The 23,406-nt window shown below is 33.6% G+C and overlaps 1 protein-coding gene and 1 pseudogene across 4 annotated transcripts in view; both read left to right on the forward strand.

The window, feature by feature from the left end:
- Nucleotides 1-23,406, forward strand: part of Dmxl1 (Dmx like 1) — a 134,933-nt gene that overhangs the window by 64,238 nt on the left and 47,289 nt on the right. For 2 of the 4 annotated variants that reach the window (XM_010633900.3, XM_033761680.1), the window contains exons 25-30: nucleotides 756-832; nucleotides 3,769-3,896; nucleotides 5,676-5,918; nucleotides 6,283-6,396; nucleotides 15,235-15,413; nucleotides 23,069-23,211. In XM_010633900.3, the coding sequence (XP_010632202.1) occupies nucleotides 756-832; nucleotides 3,769-3,896; nucleotides 5,676-5,918; nucleotides 6,283-6,396; nucleotides 15,235-15,413; nucleotides 23,069-23,211 (884 nt within the window). The remainder of the gene's footprint in view (nucleotides 1-755; nucleotides 833-3,768; nucleotides 3,897-5,675; nucleotides 5,919-6,282; nucleotides 6,397-15,234; nucleotides 15,414-23,068; nucleotides 23,212-23,406) is intronic. The other 2 variants (XM_033761681.1, XM_010633901.3) reach the window with 1 other exon arrangement.
- Nucleotides 19,184-20,787, forward strand: LOC104868921 (annotated as a pseudogene).

The following is a 23,406-nucleotide window of genomic DNA, read 5'->3' on the forward strand; positions in this document are numbered from 1 at the left end:
GTAATCTCTCATGTGGTCTTTTTAAAAAATCACAGCTATGTGATTTTTAAGATTCATATCATGTCATTTATACTTGATGCAGAAAATAGCAATGAGATTTTGATGTTTCACTATTTTTATCTACATATAAACTGTCTTACTAAAAAAATCATATAGATAATCTTTCAATATTCTAGCCTAATTTACTTTATTTAGCTTAAACTTCTCTGTCATCCTTGATTTTCAGAATCTTCTGTTCCTCAAAACAACTATTTTGACCCCATTGTCTTTCCTACGTTGTCCTTTCTCCTTTCTCGAAAGTTTCCCTTTCTTCAGATTGTTTTTCCTGGTAATTAGAAGATACAGTAGTGTTTTCCTCAAAGACATGTCATCTATCAGTGTGTTCTTCATTGTTTGTGGTTGTGGAAAAAATTATTGAGGACATGCTTTTAATACATGGTTCATGCTCTATTGAATACCTGATATTTGTTTCCTTTTGTTCTTGGAAAGGAAATGATATAGTACTTGGGTATTTTATAATTTCTGCCAAAGGATTCACTGATTTTTTTTTTTCTTTTTTTTGGTATTTGTGTGGTTGTTGTTTAAGTTTTCTATAGTAAGACTTCTCTAGTTAGAAATTAGTATTTTTTTAAAAAGGAAAGAAAATGGTTTACACAGGTGAACATATTTTTTCATTTAAAAAATGATGATCATATTAGATCTTGAAAAAATTGTACCTAAAAAATTATACTTAATCTTGTTTTTGTTTTTTCCAGGTATATGTAATGCATACTTTAGCAGCCTCACTTTCTGCTTGTATTTATCAGTGCCTTTGTGATAGTCAAAACTACAGGTAAATATCTTTTTGTAAAATTTAAGAGTACTTGTAGTAATCAATGAGGTGTCGTACTTTATTCCTTATTATTTTTAAAGTATTTTGTACAGTCTGAGTAATGCAAAATGCACATGGTTGAGGCATTGTGTACTTTTTAACTTTGAAATTTTACTGTATGCCTTTAATGGCAAATGAATTTCAAGTAAACTCTTTTTACTGTAACTTAGGTTTTAGCCTATTAATGATCACTGCCTTTTAGTAGACATTGTGATAGATGCTGAGAATTTAAAAATGAGTAAGATAAGGACTTATTCCTTAAGGTCACTCTAGTCAGGGAGAAATATTTAACATGGAATAGTACTTCAGTAGTAAGCACTGTAATTTGAAAGATAATAAAAAGCCCTAAGAACATAGAAAAGGGAACAATTAATTTGAAATTCAGAAAAATTTCACAGAAGAATGGGTGTTTAAGACTTCTAATAGAAGTGTCATTATAACTAAGCTTTATTTAAACCTGTCTGATTTTTTTTTTTTTGGTACCAGGGATTGAACTCAGGACCTTGCACCTACCTCAGCATGGTACCACTGAGCTAAATGTCCAGGCCTTAACCTGTAAAAATATTGTTTGGCAGTCCTTGTCATCTTTCTATAATTTTTGGAATACTTTGAATTTATTTATTCAGGTATTAGCAGACCTGTCTTCTTTTTCCTTTCCTAGAAGACACAGTTATTAGAACTTTTGGATCCATCTTATTTATGACTTTCCTTTCAAATAGTCCTTTATTTCCTTTTTTTTCACTTCAGGACAAATCCTAACTTCATTTTCCAGACATTGATTCTTTTTCTTCATCAATGTCTTGGCTTTTATCTAGATGGAAATCATATTTTAGAAATTGTGTTTTGCCAGGGATTTAGCTCATTGGTTTTGCTACCTGCCACATAAGCGCAAAGACCTGAGTTTAATCCCTGGTAACACACCCCCACAAGAAAAAAAAAAAAAAGAATAGAAATTGTGTTTTTCATTTTTAAAGTCTCTTGTTGAAATTTTTATGTTTAAATGTACACATAATTTTACACATTTTTAATAGAGCAGTGTGATGTTTTGATGAAACATACACAATGTATAGTGATCAAATCAGTAATTACCATATGTGCATCATTTATCATTTCTTTTTGGTGAGAAGATTTAAAATCCTCTCGTAGCTATTTCAAAATGCACAATAACTCATTCTAGTGTACTTTGAACATTAGAATTTATTTCTTCTATTTAACTAAAATTTTGTACCTGTGAAATGTTCTTTTCTCATATACTTCCACCACCACCTTTTCCCAGCCTCAGCTAACCACCATTCCACCTTCTACTTGTATCACATCAACTTTTTTACCTTCCACATATAATAGAGAACCTCTGGTTCTTGTCTTTTCTGTGTCTGGCTCATTTTACATAACATAATGTAATCTGGGCTTATCCATGTTTCTATAAATTACAGGATTTTATTCCTTTATGGTAGGACAATATTCCATTGAGTAAACATACTACATTTCCTTATCTATTCATGTGTTGATGGTCATCTCTTTTGACTTCATATCTTCACTATTGTGACTAGTGATGAAATAAGTATAAGAATGCAGATACCTCTTTAAGGTAATGATTTCTTTTCCTTTGGGTATATCCAGCAGTAGGATTGCTGGATTGGTCATGTGATAGTTCTGTTTTTCAATTTTTGAGGAACCTCCATACTATTTTCTATAAACGGCTGTGCCGATGTACATATGTTCCTACTGAGAATAGATGAGCGTCCAGGGATTTAGCTCAGTGGCACCAGGCCTATTGTCACTCTGCCATCTTAAAACTGGAAAGTGAGCCAGAGGCACTCTATACAAATGCATGAGAATATTGTGATAAATGAGATTTGCCAATCAAAACATATTTCAACCAATAACTTCCTTTTGTTTAGATATTGTATTAATTTATTTACTGTATGATATAGGAATATCTAATGTAATATTTTTTGGTTTTTTGCAAACTCTTTGTGCCACAAACTCTATATTTTCACAAACTATGAGAATTATTTCATAGTTATGTCAAGCTGTAAGTTATTTTGTTCATTGATCTGTTTAGTCTTAGGACAAAGTTTCATTTTGTTGGAGAATCTCATGCTGAATTCCGAAATGTGTGACATACTCTTCTCTTTTGCCTTCATAGTGCCATGTTCATAGTTTCATCTTTAAGAAAAATATAAAAAATTTTTATGTCTCATTTTCTAACTAGAGTATAAATTTCATGGGCACAGAACTGGTTTTCGTTACATGTTAAGTACCTGGTTCATTGCCTCATGTAGGGTATGCTACCCATTAAGTATGTAATTGAACCTAAACTCACTTTATTGTCAATCAAATGAGCTTGCTGCTTATGATTTTTAGTGATTGTTTTCCCATTTGTACCTGTTCTGTGTCTTTCACTAAATAAATACACTGAAAACCCATCAAATGTGTTTAATTAAGAAAATGTAAATATTTACACTTTGGGATTCTTTTGTATGTGTGCATGTCTGGCTATTATACAGCCTAGGACTTCACACATGCTGGGCAAGCATTCTGCTGTTGAGCTGTATCTTCAGCCCAATACATTAATACAGCATTAAAGTATAGAGTACAAGCCAGGTGTGGTAGAGCATGCCTGTAATCCCAGTACTTGGGAGGCTGAGGCAGGAGGATCGCTGTGAGTTCGAGACCAGCCTGGTCTACATAATGAGTTTTAGGTCAGTCTCAACTACATAGTGAGACCCTGTCTCAAAAAACCAGGAAAAAAAAGTATAGAGTGCAGTCCCTAAATGTAACCTAGTATAATTAACACAGATTTGTATTTAGAATATCCTGGAAATGAGATCTGAAATGTGGAAATATTATGTGTGAAATTCATTATCAATTTAAATATTATTTTCTTTTATTAGCTCATTTCAAACAAATCAGTTTACTGGAATGGTATATGAAACAGTACTGCTTCCCCATCGGCATTCTTTGAGAACAGGGAGCTTAGATGAAGCAGTAACTCCCAATACATCGCCAGCTCAGTGGCCAGGTATAAATACTTTATCTATGCATGAATTTCTTCTTAATGTTTGAAAATCTTACATGAGTAAAATCAGATTTGATTTTGTTTGGCTGCATAATTATTTTTAATATTGCTAGAATTGATACCGGTTCAATATTCACCACTTATTACAGGTTCTGTAATTACCTAACCTATTTGCTTGATCATTATACTAAAGTAACCCAAGTGTTTTTTTACATCATGTGTAAGATAATTTTGCTGTTGTCATAATAAAAATTATGCCTTTGAAATTTGAGTCAGTGCATATTATTATTTATCTAAATTGAAAAAACAGCTCAGCGTTTGTTCATTATGTGTCATAAACCATTACTAGTTATGAATCTTGGAAGAAAATATTAAATCCTGATACATTTTTTCCAAAACTTCAAAAATTAGAAAAACTATAAATTTTAAAAATGTTTTTTATTGTATGAAAATCATATCTAATAAGCTTGATTATAGATGATGAGATGCACAAGAGTATGAAGGATATAATACCAGTGAGCTCTTAAAAATGGTTGATGTGGTAAATTTTTTGTTATACTTTACCACAATAAAAAATTATGAGGTATTGTTTTTAAGTATTACAATATTTCATTAAAAATTTCAACCATGAGCCAGGGATTTAGCTCAGTGGTACCACATCTGTCCGGCAAGCACAAGGTCCTGAGTTTGATTTCTGATACCAAAAAAATTTTTTTTTCAAACACAGAGTTGGAAAGGATATTACAGTTATTTACTCTGTACCCATCATGCATTCTGCAGATTTAACCATTATTAAAGCAAATATGGCTAAATTATGGCAATGTTTATGTATGTGAATGCATACTAGAGTAAGTAAAATTGATAATTATATTTAGTCTTATTAAGTTTATTAAGGCTTATTACTATATTATATTCAAATCAGTAATTGATTAATAGCATTTTTATTCAACTGATGCTCAAATTTCCCTTTTATCCCAGTTAGGATCAATCAAGAAATAATGTCTTGTAGCCGGGCGTGGTGGCACACACCTGTAATCCCAGCACTCAGGAGGCTGAGGCAGGAGGATCACTGTGAGTTCAAGACCAGCCTGGGCTACATAGTGAGTTCCAGGTCAGTCTCAACTACATAGTGAGACCCTGTGTCAAAAAACCAAAAAAAAAAAAAAGAAAGAAAAGAAAAGAAAAGAAAAGAAATAATATCTTAAGGAAGAATATTAGAGAAGAAAATAAGGGAAGGGGGATGGGCAAGGCACATAATAGGGTGTGGAAATGATTATCAGAGATGCCATATGCATGTGTAAATATGTCATAATGAAACCTACCACTCTGTACAACCAACATCAACTTCAAAAGGTAGAATGTCTTGTTATGTCCTTTTAGACCCATTTCATCTAAAATATGTGCTATAGTTTGGATTTTGAATGTACCACATATGCCTTTGGTCCCCAGCTCGGTGCTACTGGGATATGGTGAAAATTTTAAAAGGTAGGACCTATGGGAGCTCTTTAGGTCACTGGGCATGCTCCCAAGTGATTGTGGGACCTCTTCTAGCTTTTTCTCACTTTCTAGTGATGAGGTAAGCAGCTTTCTCTGCCGTGCACAAGCAGTGTGGCCAACTGACCATGGATTGAAACCTCCACAACTATTAACCCATCTAAACTATTTCTCTTTATAAGTTGATTATTTCAGGGGTTTATAACCATAATGGAAACCAGACTGAGTTGATTTTTAATTTAATAAAATTATTGTTAATGGACAGCTATATTTGTGGTTTGTTCTTAGGAATAACTTGTCTGATTAGACTTTTGAATTCATCTGGTGAGGAAGCCCAATCAGGACTTACAGTCTTGCTTTGTGAGATTCTCACAGCAGTGTACCTTAGTCTCTTCACCCATGGCCTGGCAACACATTCTAGTAATGAACTGTTTCGTATTGTGGCCCATCCTTTAAATGAAAAAATGTGGTCTGCTGTATTTGGTGGAGGTGCACATGTTCCCCGCAAAGAAAAAACACATTCAAACGCTGGTAAGTTTTAATTTTTCTTTTCTTACTTTTAGGCATAAGCTTAATTTATTCTGTTTATTCATATGAATGGTAACTTTATCAATGTAATCAGATTTTAATTTAGCCAGAGAAAAAAATTCTTATTAAAGACCATTTTCTTAAAGCATGAACTAGAGAAAATGAAATATTAAAGTTTCTGGTACAGTTTTCTTTTTTTTTATTGGTACAGTTTTCAGTATTTAACATATTCTTGTACCAGTTACTAGAACTATCTAATTCAATTTTTAAAAATATTTTACTGTTGAACTTTTAAGTGTTTTAAAATGCACTGTAAAATTGGTTTTATTCTATCCCAAATACAGATTCTCTCTTCTTTCTTTGGCAGGAAGGCACTTTGCTATACCTAGCCCACACCAGGTAGTGGTATTCTCCATGGAATGTGTGGGGTTTTCCAAAGCTCTTTCAGCCATCAGTTCTCATAGCCCTCCCAGTCTTGCAGGCAAGATAATAGCTTTAGAAATAGACTTTTGCAGCTCAACTTGCTTTGTGTTGTTTGGGAGGGGATGGTATATATGGGACAGTTTTGTTTGGTATTAATGGAAAATTGAAAATTTCCTTTTATCAAGTCATATTTCTGATTTTAATTATTAGCATTTAAAAGAAGTTATTTCTGCTTTTTTGCTTTTGAACTCTCCATTTTGGATATGTCCTATCCCTTAGATTTTAACATTTTAAGTATGCAAAAATAAAACAGTATCCATGCTTAATTGCAGAAGATCAGACTATGACTTGAAATCACTGAAAAAAGCGTTTTAAATGAGGCTGCTTTATGATTTGCATATTCTGACTCTGGCTATTCATAACTTTGGATTTCTAAGTGTTTGTTAACACAAAAAGCAAGCTCTTTAAAAAGTTATATCCCCTTTTCATTTCTAATTTTATTTTATTTTATTTGTTTGTTTGTTTATTTTTTGGCTTTTTGAGATAGGGTCTTACTGTGTAGTTGAGACTGACCTGGAACTTACTATGTAGCCCAGACTGGTCTTGAACTCACAACGATCCTCCTGCCTCAGCCACCCAAGTGCTGGGATTACAGGTGTGCGCCACCACATCCAGCTCATTTCTAATTTTAAAATATACTGTGTTTATTTAAAGATTGAAATAGCAAATTTTCTTGACTTGGAAAGACTCTTCATTGTGCTTTCTGCCTATTTTTGTTATTGATCCATAAGTGATAATTTTAGTTTTTCAAGTTTGAAAATTATAGGTAGAAGATTTAGGAATTAATATATAGTACTGAAAAGCCTGTTTCATTCTGTACTGACATTGAATAAGTATAAAATTGTTTAAATCCTTTTCAAAAATGAAACCCTATGCATACATTTGAGAGAGAAGTCCAGCAGGTTATCTCTTTATGAATTTTAATTCACTTTTACTATCCACATTCATCATACACATGTACCTATGTGGGGGGGGGACTTGGATATTTATGTACTGGAAAGTCATGTAGTTGGCAGGAGATGAAGATAAAAGCTTGAATTTGGCTTCATCATTTAGGAAAAAAATCATTGCATAAATCTATATCATGACTCTGAATGAAATTGTAATCAAAGAAAGTTAGAAAAGTAGTTATTTTGTTAAAATGTTTTCAAAAATTAAGAGCATTGTTGTCACACATTATGCTTCCCAAAAAAGCAGTGTCCTGGAAACTATGGCCCCACATGATCCACAGCAAAAACCCTGGTGGCTAAGTTTCCACCTCACCCTCCTCATTGAGATTGTTTTTCTGTTTAGCAAGCACTCTTAATTTTCTAATCCACCTCCCTCCCTCCCACCAGGAAAATAAGGCAAGATGTTGGTCCATCATATTTAATATTTATAATAAAGCATATTCAATGTACAACTTTGAGCAAAAGTCATCCACCTTTTTTGTGAAGAGACCTTTCAGTTGCATCTACTAAGTTCTGCCTTGGTAGCATAAAAACAAGTATAGACAGTGTACATAAACAGGTTAGTACACCTGTGTGGCAGTAGGACGTTGTTTATACAACTAAGTCATACTTTAACAGCCCCTGCTTTACAGGCTGAAGCAATTTGTCATAGCTTCATTTGGAATAGAATATTTGCCTTCCCTCTTAAAGGAATTTCAATTTTTAAGAACTAAAATTACTGTTCTCAAGCGTGGCATTAATGTTACATTGAATCTTTTATAATATGTGATCTAATTAAAAATTATACTCATGAAATAGGACAAGTAGTTGCAGAGGGATAATTTTTGAACTTCCTTGAAAGCTAGGGGCCAATTCAATTTTGGCTCCTTGAAAGTGCTAAAGCTGTATATGACTAACATGGCTTCGCCTTGGACCTCACACTACCTTACCTGTCGTGTACTGTACCTACCTAACACACTTTGCTTACTACTCTGGTCCGTGCCCTTTATGCTAAGTCAAACTTATTTTATTTATGTCTTTTTTCTTATGAACAAATTTCAGATGCAAATTTACCTTGCCAAATTTAACTTTGTTCATTAAGATCTTAAATATTTTAATTTTTATAATATCCTTTTCTGGTTTTCAAAGTTATTTCCTGTATTTTACTTTTTTCATCATTTAAAAATGAAAAGAAAAAAATGCTTATGATTTACCTTGAACCTCATACCAGAACTCAAGAAAAAATTTAAAGTCCAAGTGTAGTAAGATTTTTAGGTCTGTTAAGTTTAGTATTAAATAAATAATTGAATTAATTTAGGCTTTTTAAATGTGTTCTTAAAAAATCGTTTAAGAATAATTTTGTTAATATTAAAAAAAGATAGATTCTTGCTAAGGAAATGTCCACATATGTGTTAAAAAAATGAAAAATGCATACTTCTTAAACAGCCATCAGATGTCAGTTCCAGTCATTTCTCTGAGCACAGATGTATCAAAAATCTTAAAGTCCAGATTGGTCCTTGTTTAGTCAGATTTATTGGTTATTTTGGGGCAAAATGCCATTCATGAGAAAATGCCACTAATGAGACAGGTGACCAAAAATTTGTGTTTGTATATGTTTAACTTCTTGAATATGGGACATGATAACCAAACAATGAAGAATATTTAAAACATGTTTACTTAATAGTGGGGCAGGATATAGTCAAATTCAGATTGTAGGGTGCTCATCTGTCTTTAAGAATCCTGAAACTGTTCTGAATAAAACCAGTCATGCAAGTAGCTAGCTGTAGGAACAATTACAGAAAATTCGAATGATTATCAGTTTGTAACAACAACAACAACAACAAAAAAGTATGCTCACTAAATGATGAAGCCAAAGTCTTGCTGGTAGCAAAGCTGATCTAGTTGGAAAAGAAGCACGGAGGTCCTGGGATTTAGCTCAGTGGTTTTGCTGTGTGCTTCACAAGCACAAGGACCAGAGTTTGATACCCAGTCCCCTCCCGGAGTGCCCCCCACACACAAAAAAAAAACAGAGAAAGGGAAGGAGGGAGTGAGGGAAGAGTGAGCATAGAAGGACAATAGTGAAGGCAATAGTGGTAATTAGAAGTAGCAGTCTTGTGAAGCAGAACCATTGAAAATGAGCCAAAATTTGAGGACCAAAAATCCACCATGATAAGGAATTAGCAGTGGTGGTTTTCAACTTCTAATGCTGAGATCTCAGTTTTTGAAAGCACTATTTCATTCTGCATGCACGCTTAACTTTCTGGTCAATTTTAAGTCATGGCTAAGGAGCTTAGCATCAGTGAATTGCAATGAAATATCACAATATCCCAAGAGTCTACTTGCAATAAATAATATTGGACCAAGGGAGGACATGATGTATTTAGAAAAGTTCATCTTCATTCAGTCAAAATATATAGTTTTTAATTTTTAATCTTAAAATTGAGCCAGATAAGCTGATAATATAGAATATTTCATTTTTCTGACCACCTAATCAATAACAAAATATTATATATTTAAGACATCTTAAACATCTGATTTCTCAAAAGTGTTTTCAGAAGGTTGGTACTAAGAGAAGAATTTGAAAGTCAAGAATTTGTTTTCCCTTTTTTTTTTTTTGCGGTACTGGGGACCAAACTTGGGACCTTGTGCTGTGAGGCGGGGATGGCACCACTGAACTAAATCTCTGGCCCTTGTTTTTCTTATTCTGTATAGTCTTAACTTTCTTTGTAGCAATGCTCTTATGAACTAAATTATGTTTTTCTCTACATGTTTGTTACATATCTAATGTATTAATTCTTTTATTAACATAATAATATTTAAATACAACTTAACCTTTGTTTAAAAAACAGTAGATGGGGTGGGGAATTTAGCTCAGTGGCACTGCATCTGCCTTTCAAGCATAAGGTCCTGAGTGATTCTTCTACAACCCATCCCCCCCAAAAAAAGATGATTTTTCACTAAAGTATAATTTGGTAACTAAAAATTCCTAACAAAAATGCTAATGTACATATCATAGTAATTTAATTTTCAGTCAAATTTTGTTTTCCTTGTGAATTCTGCATCACATATTAATAAATTAATTTTTCTAATCTCACTAAGCTGTAGTACAACTGTCCATTCATAATGTTTTGAATTATTTTTTATAGTTTTTAAATTAGACAATCAACTAAGCAATAGCAGTTTTCAAAAATTTTTTGTTCTGCTAACAGTTAGAAATCCATACTTTTGCTTCATATTGCATATTGTAAAGCACAAAATCTTTTCTTTTAAGAATTTTTATTTCATTTTGTGAGAAACATTGCAATTATAAGAATTTTGAAATTTCTGTCTTTATCCTAATGAATCTATAGTAATGACTTTACTCCAAATAGCTAATAAAATGTAAAATTAGTATTTTATTTGTAGTAAACATGTCATAATTTTTTTTTACTATAATACTGCTTAATGATAGATATTTTAAAGGCATACCAGATGGGGCTGAAATAAAGTGAATGTTTAAATTTTTAAAAATTTATTACAGTAAAACAGATTGTTATTAAGCCTCATCAGAATACTCCCCCTTGACCTAAACACACTTATCCCATTGTTTTTGCCACTTCCTGAAGCAGTTCTTGTAGTCCTCTTTTCTGAGTATCTTTAGTTATGCTGTGCTAGCTATCTCAATGTCCCAAATTGACTGAAAACATTTACCTTTTATGATCATTTGGCTTTGGGAAAGAGCCTGAAGTCACGTGGTGTACCAGACCCCATGAATGAGGTGGACAAGGATACACAGTAAAGTTTTTATTTAACAGAAATTGCTATAAAAGCTTGATTAAAGAGGGGAGATAATACAGTGTTTAAGTTAAAAAACTTATTAGAGTGAGACCCATTGCTTTTAGTCTCCAAAATACTCCCTCTCACTTCAGACACACTTATCTGGCAATATATATTTTTATTGTAATAAATTTTTTTCTTAAACATTCACTGTTTCTTGCAAATCACCCCTTATATTCTTGGCATTTTTTTATGCTTAATATAGATCAGAAAATACAGACATTTTATCCTGTAAAACTCATAAAAATTTGGCATTGTTGCCGTTATTCCTTTAGTAAATATGTAAAACAGCAGAATTTCTTGACCAGTAAAGGTAAGACTTAAGAATACTTAAAAATATAAGACAATATGACCTATTTATCATTGAACATGCCAAATACTTTAACTGGTGATGTACTATAAAGAACTTTTAAAAATCTGCTAAAACAACTAATTTTTCCTGGAGAAAGGAATATATTTTTGTTAGTGGGCCTATAATATAAATTTTAATTGAAAATTGAAAATGAATTCTGTTTATTTTTTAAATGACTAAAGGGGAATTCCTTCTCTAAGAAAAAGCAGAATATGAAAGACCCCCCCCCAAGAAATGCACATATTATATATAAATTTTTATAGCTAATCATTTTATTTTATTCCTAAAGCCTGATGATAAAGCAAGGAAGCAATTTATAAGAAGTGTCTCATCTATTTAACCTAGACTCCTTCATTCATTATTCTACAAACTTTAATGAGATTAATCAATCTTGTTTTCTAATATTTTGGGCAGTCTCAGATTCTACATGAAAGTGACTTAAATATATTTCTTTAGTACTGGTGTTTATGTGTTGCATGCATCCATAGTGCTGGTACTCAAACTCAACTCTTTGGACCTGCTAGGCAAGCACACTGCTTCAGAGCTACACTCCCTGCCCGAATTTTTAAGTTATATATGACCGCCATTCCGATTTTTTAGTTACAGTTAGAACTACATAATACAAATTTTATCATGTAAACACCTTTTAAGTGTATGGTTCATTTATATGCATATTCACATTGCTGTAAACATCTCCAGAACATTTTGATCTTGCAGATCTGAAACTATGCCCATTAAACAACAGTCCCTTTCCCTTTCCCACAATGTCTATAACTTCTTTCTACTTTCTGTTCCTTTGAATTTGATTACTTTAAATGACTCATCTAGTTGTAAATACACGCCATTTGTCTTTTTTGTGACCATTGTATTTCAATTAGAATAATGTCCTCAAGGTCTGTCCATGATGTAGCATGTGACAGAATTTCTTTTCCATTTAAGACTGAATAATACTCCACTATATGGATATGCTTCATTCAAATTTTCAATAAATTTGTTGGGTTTGATTTGTTAAAATCTTATAGACAAAAAAAGAAATCTTATAGACAGAACCTTACTTGTAGCATTTGCCAGGATTACAAAGCAAATGGTACTTCAGAGCAGTGATCAGTGGCCTGTTAATTACACAGTCTTGTCCTAATCTTTTTTATCTGAAACACCCTAATAATAAAGGAAAATGAATACATACCTCTTTAAAAACTGAGGACTTAAACTAAATTGTCTTGCTAAAAGCAAGAAGCATATTTGAGATCTATTTTACCTTAAACTTATAGAATTCTATCTTCTCCATATCACTATTTTTCAACATAAAATGTTTTTAAGCTGTTGGTTAAATAATTTACTTCCTTCTCTCCCCTTACATTTTGAGACTGAATTTGAAGGTCCAGGATGATATTCCTCATGAAGTGTCATAGACTCTGGCATATTCACTAGGAGGAAACCTGTAGATATAAAGTGTCTTAGATTAAGAAGTAGAGAATGAGGACTGGGTATTTAGCTTGGTGGTGCTGTGCCTGCCTCCCAAGTGCCAGGTCCTGAGTTTGATCCCTGGTACTGGGGGAGTGTAGAGAATGAGATGGATCGTCTGATTAAGTAAAGAAATGATGTTTAAATCTATGTTCAGAATATTAATTTCGTTGTGTCTGATTCATAATTAAACTGAAAAAATAAAAGCTTAGTAAGCTCCTGATGTTATAATTTTAGTCACAGTATATATGTGAGATAAAAAATACAAGACAATATCCTCAAGGTATGTCCATGTTGCAGCATGTAGTAATTTTTTTTTCCTTCTTAGAGCTGAATAATATTTTACAAATGTATATGCTCCATTCAAATTTTCAGTAAATTGCCAGGGAGATCAGAAGTGTGAGTCCAGACTGGCCAACTTAATCAAGATCCTGTCCTAAAATACAAAGGGATAGAGATGTAGCTCAATGGTAGAGATTTTTCCTATTCCTTAGTACTTCTCACTTAGATGCAGCCTCAAAACTGTTTCTCCTGTTTTTCTTTTTCAGTCCTGTGGGAGTTACTTTCATAATTCTAAGAAAACCACAGTGCAGGATGTGCTGAGAGTGAGGAGAAAATCTTAAGGAGAAGAAGTTGTATTTGTACCATGTATTATCTTGCGTTGGAAGTACTTACTGTATGGTCAAAGCAGTGAAGAAATATATTTTAAAAATTTATATTCAGATAGTATTCTGTCTGATATTTTTCCCCCATGTATGCCGTAGTTTTTCTTTGACCACTTACTAGTCTCCTCATGATCCTTATGATTTATAAGCTCTACATCTAGGTTTTCTTTTAGTTATAGAATTTATGTTAATGTATGTAAACTCAATTATTGTTTATCAAATGTTATTAGAAATAAGGGAAAATATCCGTTTAATCTTACAGTTCTTTTAAAAAGATTAATAATTATACCACTACCTGTATTCTTAGAATACTAATATTTTATTGTCTCTTTTTTCTGAAATAACCAATTAAACTCAGCTTAACTGTATATTGTGTGTACAGTCATTGTCTACAAGCTGAGTAGCTACAAATAGTAAAATAAAATTGTATTACAACATAAATATTTGTATCCCTTTGGAAGGTAAGTGAGATCTGTCTTTTGCAATCATTGAAGGAGAATATCATTGTGCCATAATTTGAATTACTAGCCAAGCTACTAGATCATGCCAGCTTACCAGATACTTGATTCTCTACTGGTGATTTGCTTTTTAGGACCTAATATTGATTTAAATTTTTTTTATTTTATGGAAAAAATGAAACAAAATTTCATAACAAAATAATAGAATAATGATATATACATTGTATATCATTATCTTCAAAGTAGTTGAAGATATAAAAAATATTTTAATATATGTGCTAAGTAATTTCATTTACACTAGTAATTTCTCAGTTCATTGAAAAAAAACACACTATTCTTTTTTCTAAGAGAATTTGTCTCTGAGTAACTACTTTGTTGATTAAAAGTTGGCATGAATTTTTAAAAATGTTAATGCTTTTAGTATTCTAGAGTAAAATGACCAGAGAATACTAATTGTAAGTGTCCAGAAAGTAGAAAAATAAAAATTCCATTTCTTTTTTCTTTCCATTGACTAGAGAATTCCATCACTAAGCTGTTTCCAAAATATTGAATCAATCCAATTAAGTAGCCATAGTACTTGAATTTTGAAATGTTTTCTAATGAAAAATGTAGTTTTATGTGTGAATATAAGGCCAAGTGATTATGAAGAATCTCCAAAGTGAGTTGTTGCCTTTAGTTAACCTTAAAATTCCATAATATTCTTTAAAAAGAAAAAAATGAAACAGGTTGAGAGTACAGCTTAATGATATAGCTAGCGCTTTGATTGCATGAGGCTCTATGTTCAGTCCCCAGCAGCTCCCTGTCTCCAAAAACACCACCACAAGGTAGAAGGATGTAGGAAATTTCCTGTGTGTTCTTAGCTGAATTGTGGACAGAAGTACATGCACACATTATATCCTATTACCTTTTCATGTACATTAAATAAATCAACATGCAGAAAGTGATAAACAAATTGCAATAAAAGCAGAATTTGATATGGGAGGTAATTTTTTTCTCACTTTCCCTAGTCCGTTTTCTTAATCTTCTCTATACTTCCTAATCCTGTCTTTTTTATAAGTACTTACTTATAGTTAATCCTAGTTCTTATATAAAGTCAGGTGAAATAAATATAAAGAAAATAGTATTTACTTTAACAGTACTTTATTTTCTTAGTTTCTTCACTAGTTGAAGAAGGAGAAAAACAGAACAAACGTTTTAGGTCATCAAAAGTATCTGGCAGAGGATCTGTCCCGCTGACTGCTTCTTCACCACCAGTAAGCCAGGAGTCATTGACAGTAAAAGAGAAGTTTATCCCACCTGAGCTCAGTATCTGGGACTATTTCATAGCCAAGGTAATAAAAGTGTTACTGAGATCGATATTTATATGGTCAAGTAGAAATGAAGGAGTTTAAAGTGATTGTACTTGTTGGTGCTTCTAAGCATTTTCCCATTCTGATTTAGAAAAGGTTTTTCTGCATGTGCTGTTAAATGAGATAAAAAGAATACTTAGTGGGCCAGGGATTTAGCTCAATGGTTCTGCCACCTGCCTTGCAAGCACAAAGACCCGAGTTCAATCCCTGGTACCAAAACAAAAAAAAGAATACTTAGTTAAATGTTTAGTGTTAATGTACTTGATAGTGGCTAAGGAATCACAACCACCAGAAATCAAAGTGCCCCAGTCATCTGTCATTCATACCCACTCGGGGGAGTGCTGAGGATCAAACCTAGAACCTTAAAATGCTAGGCAAGCACTGAGCCACATCCTCACTCCGTCATTGTTTCAACACTAAGGGCAGTGTCTTGCATTGTTTTAATAGACACATTCAGTTGCCAATATTTAGATAAATAAACATACTCCCTCAGCAACATGGTTCAAGAGCCGGGGTTTTAGTTCAGTGGCACTGAGTCTGCCTTGCAAGCACAAGGTCCTGAGTTCGATCCCCAGTACCGAAAAGAAAAAATGGTTCAAACTTGATTTTCAAGTATATTCAATGTGAGTAGTTGCATAAAATACAAATGAGGTATCAGCCCTTCATTTATCACTAAAATAACATGCATCTCATGTTCAGTGCCTAGTCAGGTCAGTCTTTTCAAGTCTGTCTGTGATTGATCACTTAGCACCTGTTACTCAGTTCACACAGTACATCATGTAGTAGTTTTACTTGTCTCCAATAATACATGTCCTATTTAGAAAATGAGATCATCAAAAGAGAGAATTGGCCAACTAGGATGAAAGTTTAAAAAAAAAAGATAATACTGAGAGTAAAATTCAAATTAAACATAAATGAAGTTAGAAAAAAAATTCAAACTTTGGGAATGTTGACATTGGTGTTAAAACAGTGAAAGTAAACTTAGCAACATAAACATAGAAAACAGTTGTAAGGAAATCATGAAGATGCTCCAGAGAGAGTGACCTTAGGAAAAAAAAACTTTATAGTAGATTCACAGCATTCAAACTACAAAGACTAAAATGCTAGACACTGATAAAAACTTAGAAGTTGAAGCATAGAAAAGAAAAGATGCTTGCTTCATATCCTAAGTTATAAAGTTAGAGGAAGGCAAACACTCATCTACAGCAAAAGTTTTTTAATGTTTTGACAGATATTTTTAAAGTTTAGAGAACATTTGTAGCTTTCTACCACTGACTATTAGGATTGTTTTTTGTAATTTCTACTTGTATATTCATTTTTATAGTCCAAAAGCAGAGTCTGTATCTGTATATTTATATCTTGTTTTCATGTGATCAGCCTGATGGCTCATATTACCAATTTCTAGATGTTCTCTGTACTGCCTTGCATTAATGAGCATCTGTGTGTTCTCTGATGACACCATCTCCCAGCACTGTTAGGTTATAGCTTTTATTTTTTCGTATCCTAGATCAGTGATGGTTAAACTTTTAGAGCTTTCAGTGGTAACAAACAGCCCATTGTGGCACGCCATAGATTTGCCACATCTGTCCTACATGCTTCATGAATTGAATGCAATTTGTGTTTCTTTGTTCCTTGTTGTCTCTGCAGAGTCATTCAACAAATATTTACTAGGCACTTTATTTGAGTATACCCTATCTTTATTTCCTGTTCACTGTTGAAGGATAGTTTTTGCTGGATACAAGACTATTGGTTAGCAAGGTTTTATTTAGCTGTCTTGTTCCTGGATCTCCTTTTTAAATTTCTGCTTGGTATGTCCTTGCTTCAGTCAGTAACAAAACCTCAGGCTAGTTGAGATTTTAGTCTTTCCTAATTGTTTGACACTAAGATCACTATATTATTTTTATAATGTTCATGGACATGAAATTTTAAAGACACCCCCTTTTGGCAGAGGACTGGAATTACAAAATTGTGGTTATTACACCTCCTAAGCATGTTCTGTAAATGAGAGATTGTATGTACAGCAATATGTGCTGTATAGCTGAAGTATATAGTCTATTCTATCTGGATTTGCTTAGGGACAATCTATTATGTTTGCACAACAGCAAAATTGCCTAACAAAGAGCACAATTCTCAGAATATATCCCTGTTTGTTAAACCACCCATGAATGTATTAGTCCTCACTGCTGGCTTTGGTAAAATTATGCCTATAGATCTTGAGATGAGATGAGAACTTTTCCTGACCAACAGATTCACACTGTTTTATCCATACTTGGTAGATTTTCTTAAATAAATGGTTCTCTGTGTTATGTGCTTTTGGTCAATTTCCAGAGGCCGTTTTTTAAAACAGTCTAGTTTTACTGTCGCCTTTTGTCAAGCAGACTTCCCATGCTCCTTAATCAGCCTTTAAAAGAAACTTTAGAAGTTCTTTCTTTCCTGATATGTTTCTTGTTGGGCTTCCCTAGATCCAAGATTTCGCACCTTTTCTTTTCAAACTTCAAAATTCCATCCTATCTTCACTTTTGCGGGGGAGTGGTGCTGGAGATTGAATATTGAATCCAGGTTGTTGTGTGTACTAGTCAAGCTAAACACCTCGCTCCCTGTCCTTACTCTTAACATACCTCACCTTATAAGTCACTAAGAAATAGAATCAGACAAAAGTCTTTCATCATCCTGGCATAAAACTATAATCTAGTCTACATTTATTCACATCTTATTCTTTCCCCCTGTTACTATGGAGGATGTCTGTGTTCTATTAGATGCCATTTTCTCCATTTCTATTCTGAATCGTGTTCTTTGTATTTCTCCTGTGCTTTCAGTGCTCTTACTTTCTATTTGTTCTATTTCTTCAGGGCATGAGTGTATTACAAAACCTGTTTTCCAAACCTCTGCTTTGGCCCGTTACTCTTTTAAGCTACTGCGCCATTTCTTTGCTTCTTGTTCACATTTTCTTCAACTTTTCAAAACCAGAGAAACCAAAAGAAATGTTTTCTTTCTCGTGCCTTACAGTATTTCCATTTCATACTCACTCATTTGTATAACCCAACTTACTCCACAGAAACTGCTCTTGTAGAAATTCAGGTAAGATCCACGTCAAATATAACAAAATATTTTTCTATTATCATTTTGTCTGACCTGTTAGCAATATTTAACATACTTAACCACTCCCTCCTCGAAATTCGTTTATCTCCTGTTCCCTTGATGCTGGTTGCTTCTGATATTTTTCCTCTAAACTTACTGTTCATTCCTCTTTTCATCCTTCTGCTTTGAGTTGACCCTTGAATCTTGATTTTCTTTTTAAGTTATTTACTTTTCCCAGTACCTCCTATATCTCTAAAGCCCTTTGATTTTAGTAAATAGCATTTTCATCCTTATAACTGCCCAGTGACTCCTGTTTTTTCTCTATTTTCTCTGGTTTTATCATTCTATCTACAAATTAGTAAATGTTTTTTTAAATCTGATATTTCTCTCCAACCTTATCCTGTAACTATGCTGCCAATTCTGGCATTAGATTTTGATGTCTCTGTTTCTATTCTTGCTATTTGATTTTTTTTTTTTCTCAAAAGAAAGTGGTTATAGGCTGCTCTGAGTGGACTCCAGCGCAACCGAGCTCCAGTGGGCCCCATGGCCATGGCAAGGTGGGAGCGCCCAGTGGACCCTGCAGCCCAGAGCAAGTGGGCACTCAGGGTGGGCAGCTCTTTGGGGAGAGGTGGCAGCAGTGCTGGCCTCGCTCGGTTTCTCTTGTGCCATGCCTCATGCCCATGTGGTGCCTTCACTGCTCCCTGGCCAGGCATTTCAGAAATTATAGTGACACCAAAACTGAAGGAGAGATTTTTAATTCCTTAGTGCAATATTTTGATGATAATTTGGTGTGAATAGTTATACCGATGCTATTCACTGAAGAAACTTCTTTACTTGAATATTCATCAGTGACTTTGCCTATGGTGATAGTAGGAAAGGAACCCTCAGGAATATGCCTTGCATATATTTTATCAGGCTATAGACCATATTTATCATCAGAAGCAATGCAGCCAAATACAATCTTTCATAGTAAATTAGAGGAAGCATTGTTGATCAGGACTTGGAATACCTGTCTGAGGGCCTTGAGGGCCGATCACCCAATCCAGTTGCAGTACTTTTGATACACTTCGTCATCCAGATGCTGACTTAGGGTATGATTGTCCATCCATCTAATGATTAGAGCAACATCATTATATCCCTTACTTAGTTCTTGGTAAAGGTTCACCTGGTGAGGCTTGGCATAATATAAAAGGCTCCGTGTTGAGAATCAGCTTTGGAGATTGGATGGCGCTACCTGGACTGCAATTTAAAGATTGGGTGTCTTGCAAATGAAGGAACCTAAAAGGGGATCGAGTTATGCCAGAGGAAATAACTTGCTCCTATAAACATTGTGTAAAAGTCATGGTTCTTCAAAAGAATTTCAGAGAAAATACTTCTATAACTTCTGTATCAAGACTCTGCAGAGATCATGACAGTGATGATCAAGACAGAGATATTTCAATAACATTTATAGATCGAGAAGTCAAAATTGTCAAGAGAAACTGGGTAATCAGAGGTTATCAGCAAATAGCAGATGGTTCTTGTGTTCCCTTTGCTGAGAATGTAGCTCTAGCAACTGGAACATTGGATTCTCCAGCCTATCTAGAAATTGAAGGGAAAGATTTTCCTTTTGTATTTCATTCAGTGCTTGAATTTGGAGCTCCTGTAAGCAAAGGAAAATTGCATGGCAAAGTGGATCTGGTGTTAATTGTAGGTTCTGGGCTTACTGCAACTGATTCAGTACTGTGTGCTTATAACAATAATATTCCTGTGATCCATGTATTTCGCAGACGAGTAACTGATACAAGCTTGATTTTCAAACAGCTTCCCAAAAAGCTCTATCCTGAATATCAAAGTATCATATGATGTGTACTCAGTCATATTCTACAGACTCAAATGTTTGATTATACCAGTTTTCCTGAGCACCATGTGCTTTCCTTTAAATCTGACATGAAATGTGTTCTTCAAAGTGCCTCTGGATTGAAGAAAACATTTAAATGTTGCAGTAGTAGTATTGATAGATTCTCATCCTAATCTGTCTTTTGTGAAAAAACAAGGGTGTCATCTTGGCCATAACTAAAGCCAGCCAATCACATGTAAGATTAATCCTGTGGAAATAGATGCGTATACCTATGAATATGTTAAAGAAGCCAACCTTTTTGCACTGGGTCCTCTGGTCAGAGACAGTTTTGTTTGATTTTTAAAGGGAGGGGCATTCGGTGGTGCACGGTGTTTAACTATAAGTCGAAAGAGAAAGCATTTATTTATTGAAAGAGGAGGAGGACATGGAATAGCTTAAAGCAAGTTTATAAATAACTTAAATGGATAAGTTTACCATTAAAGATTTTTAATAGTGGTTTTGCAGTGTACTGGCTTGAATTTTCTGGACTTGAATTAACTGGAGGAGAGCCTCAAGCTATAGTAACTTCATTTTTTATGGTTACCAGAACTTAGTGTCCTGATTTATATTGTAATGTATCAAAAGTATCACTGTCAAACAAACACAAACACTGGCAACTTGATATACTTTAAGCTTTCTCTCTCTTTTTTTTTTTTTTTTTTTTTGAGACAGGGTCTCACTATGTAGTTGAGACTGAACTGGAACTCACTGGGTAGCCCAGGCTGGTCTCAAACGCACAGCAATCCTCCTGTCTCAGCCTCCCAAGTGCTGGGATTACAGGTGTGCACCACCACGCCCGGCTAAGCTTTCTCTTAACTAAAGCATTCTTTTTCTTCCAAGACATTTTTTAATCATTTTTTGTTATTTTTTATTTTAAGATAATGCAACATGAAATCACTAAAAACCATACAGTTATTATGTAAAGCAAGAAATTGTCCTTATGCATACTAAACCACCTTGCTTCTCAAAAAATGACCTAAGGACTAGCAGCATCAGCTTCATCTGTAGTTTGTTAGAAATGTAGGTACTCTGCAGGGCCCACAGAATAATCAGAAACTGCATTCTTAAAAGAGCCCTTAGAGGGCTGGAGATTTAGCTCTGTGGCATTGTGCCTGCCCTAAAAGCGCAAGGTCCTGAGTTCGATCCCTGGTACCAAAAATAAATAAATAAATAAAAAGATCCCTCTGGTAGATTTGAGCATTAAAGTTTCAGAGACAGGCTCATCTAAATGATAATGGATTATAAAATATGCTGGGGTAGCATAAGGGTAGGAGCCATTTTTCAACTCGGGTTTTATTTATTTTGAAATTATCACTTGTATAAATCCAATTTATTATCAAATATGATGGTCTTTTAAAAATATTTTTATTGTTGAAATCTTGACAGGTACTTCATATTCTTAACTTCTAATAATTTAAACATTCCAATAATGTTGCTATATATTGTGACATCCAAGAACCTGCCAAGGTATTTTTCAGAGGTTTATTCTTTCCTTGGTCATCATAACATTTTAATAAATCTGATTTGCAGTTCAATAAATTGTGGATGAAACTACTTATCTCTGTATGAACATTGAGTTAATGTCACTGAAACTAAGATTTGGGCATGGAAAGTAATTTTTTTTTTTCTCATTGAGTTTATCGGTACATTTTAGGTATACAGTACAGTTACATTCATCATTGGGATCTTGTACCTTTACATGACAGGTCTTAGTTCTCATTTTTTCCCCATATCCCTGCCCTCCCTTCACCCTCTTCTCCCTTCCCTATTTACAAATACTTTATTTCCATTTTTTCATTTTCTCATGGTTTTTTTCTTTTCCCTTATTTCCTTTCCCCTACCCTTTCCACTTCACCTGCACCTTTAGCCCTTTTCTTTCTATTTCACATTGTCAATTATACCATTAGGATCTTATGTACCATTATTGGAAAATAATTCTAAAATTGTCATGCTGTTTGGGTATCGTCAGAGTTAAAGCTTAATGTGGAATGTCAACAAAATAATAAAGTGGTTATAGTATTCTTCTGAAATTATAAATTTAAGGAGAGTTGTCCTCTCCTTAAAACTCATCTTTGGCAATACATTCTGCTCCTTACTATTGCCTATAGGTTTCTGCCTGAGCTGTTATTTGCTGTTTTCTTTTAACCGTTTCTTTTATTCTCTTGCTTATGAGGTTTTTGTCAAACTGCTTTTTTTCATTCTTGACTCTTTCTCAATTAGAATTTTTCTACATGGTATTTTGCTGCCTATAACCCTTTCTCCCTTGTTGTTGTGTGGTCTGTTCTTTTTTGTCCTTTAGGTCTCAAACGCTACCTTGCAGAGAGACCTTTCATGATCAGCTTATCTCAATTCTTATTGTGCTCCATCTCAAAATATTTTTGTAGCACTTAATATAATTTTTTAGTTTTCTGGTTTTTGCCTACCTTTACAACTAAAAGATAAACGCTTAGGGCAATGACTGTATCCATGTTAAACTTTCTTAAGTCAAATACACTTTTGGTTACATAATGTAAACAAAAATTTTTGGTAAATGGATAAATAAGGAAATTGTAGAAGTGATGTGAAAGGCATAGTATGGCAGGTACTAGTTACTTTATTATAATAAAATATTTACAAATGAGATGACTTGTTGCTATTAAACTATATTTTATGATAAATTACATAACTTTTTTTGTTTCAGCCTTTTTTACCCCCTTCCCAAAGCAGAGCAGAATACGACTCAGAGGAGAGTCTGGAAAGCGGTGATGACGATGATGATGATGACATTGATGTTTCAGCTTCAGATTTCCATCTCCAAGAGCATTCTAATTCAAATTCATATAGGTATGGAATATTTCAAGTTATTTTCTGCAGCACAAGGTCCTGAGTTCAGTCTCCAGTACTGGAAACAAAAACAAAAAAGTCAAACTATTTAAAAATTTGAAATTAGAAGTCTTCATCTGCTACATTCAGTTGGTTCCCTGTACCATCTGTAGATAATTACTTTTATTATTTTTCTGGTTTGTCCTTCTGTTTGCA

Source organism: Fukomys damarensis, unplaced genomic scaffold (assembly GCF_012274545.1).
Source record: "Fukomys damarensis isolate Sample0158 unplaced genomic scaffold, DMR_v1.0_HiC HiC_scaffold_9, whole genome shotgun sequence".
Lineage (NCBI taxonomy): Eukaryota > Metazoa > Chordata > Mammalia > Rodentia > Bathyergidae > Fukomys > Fukomys damarensis.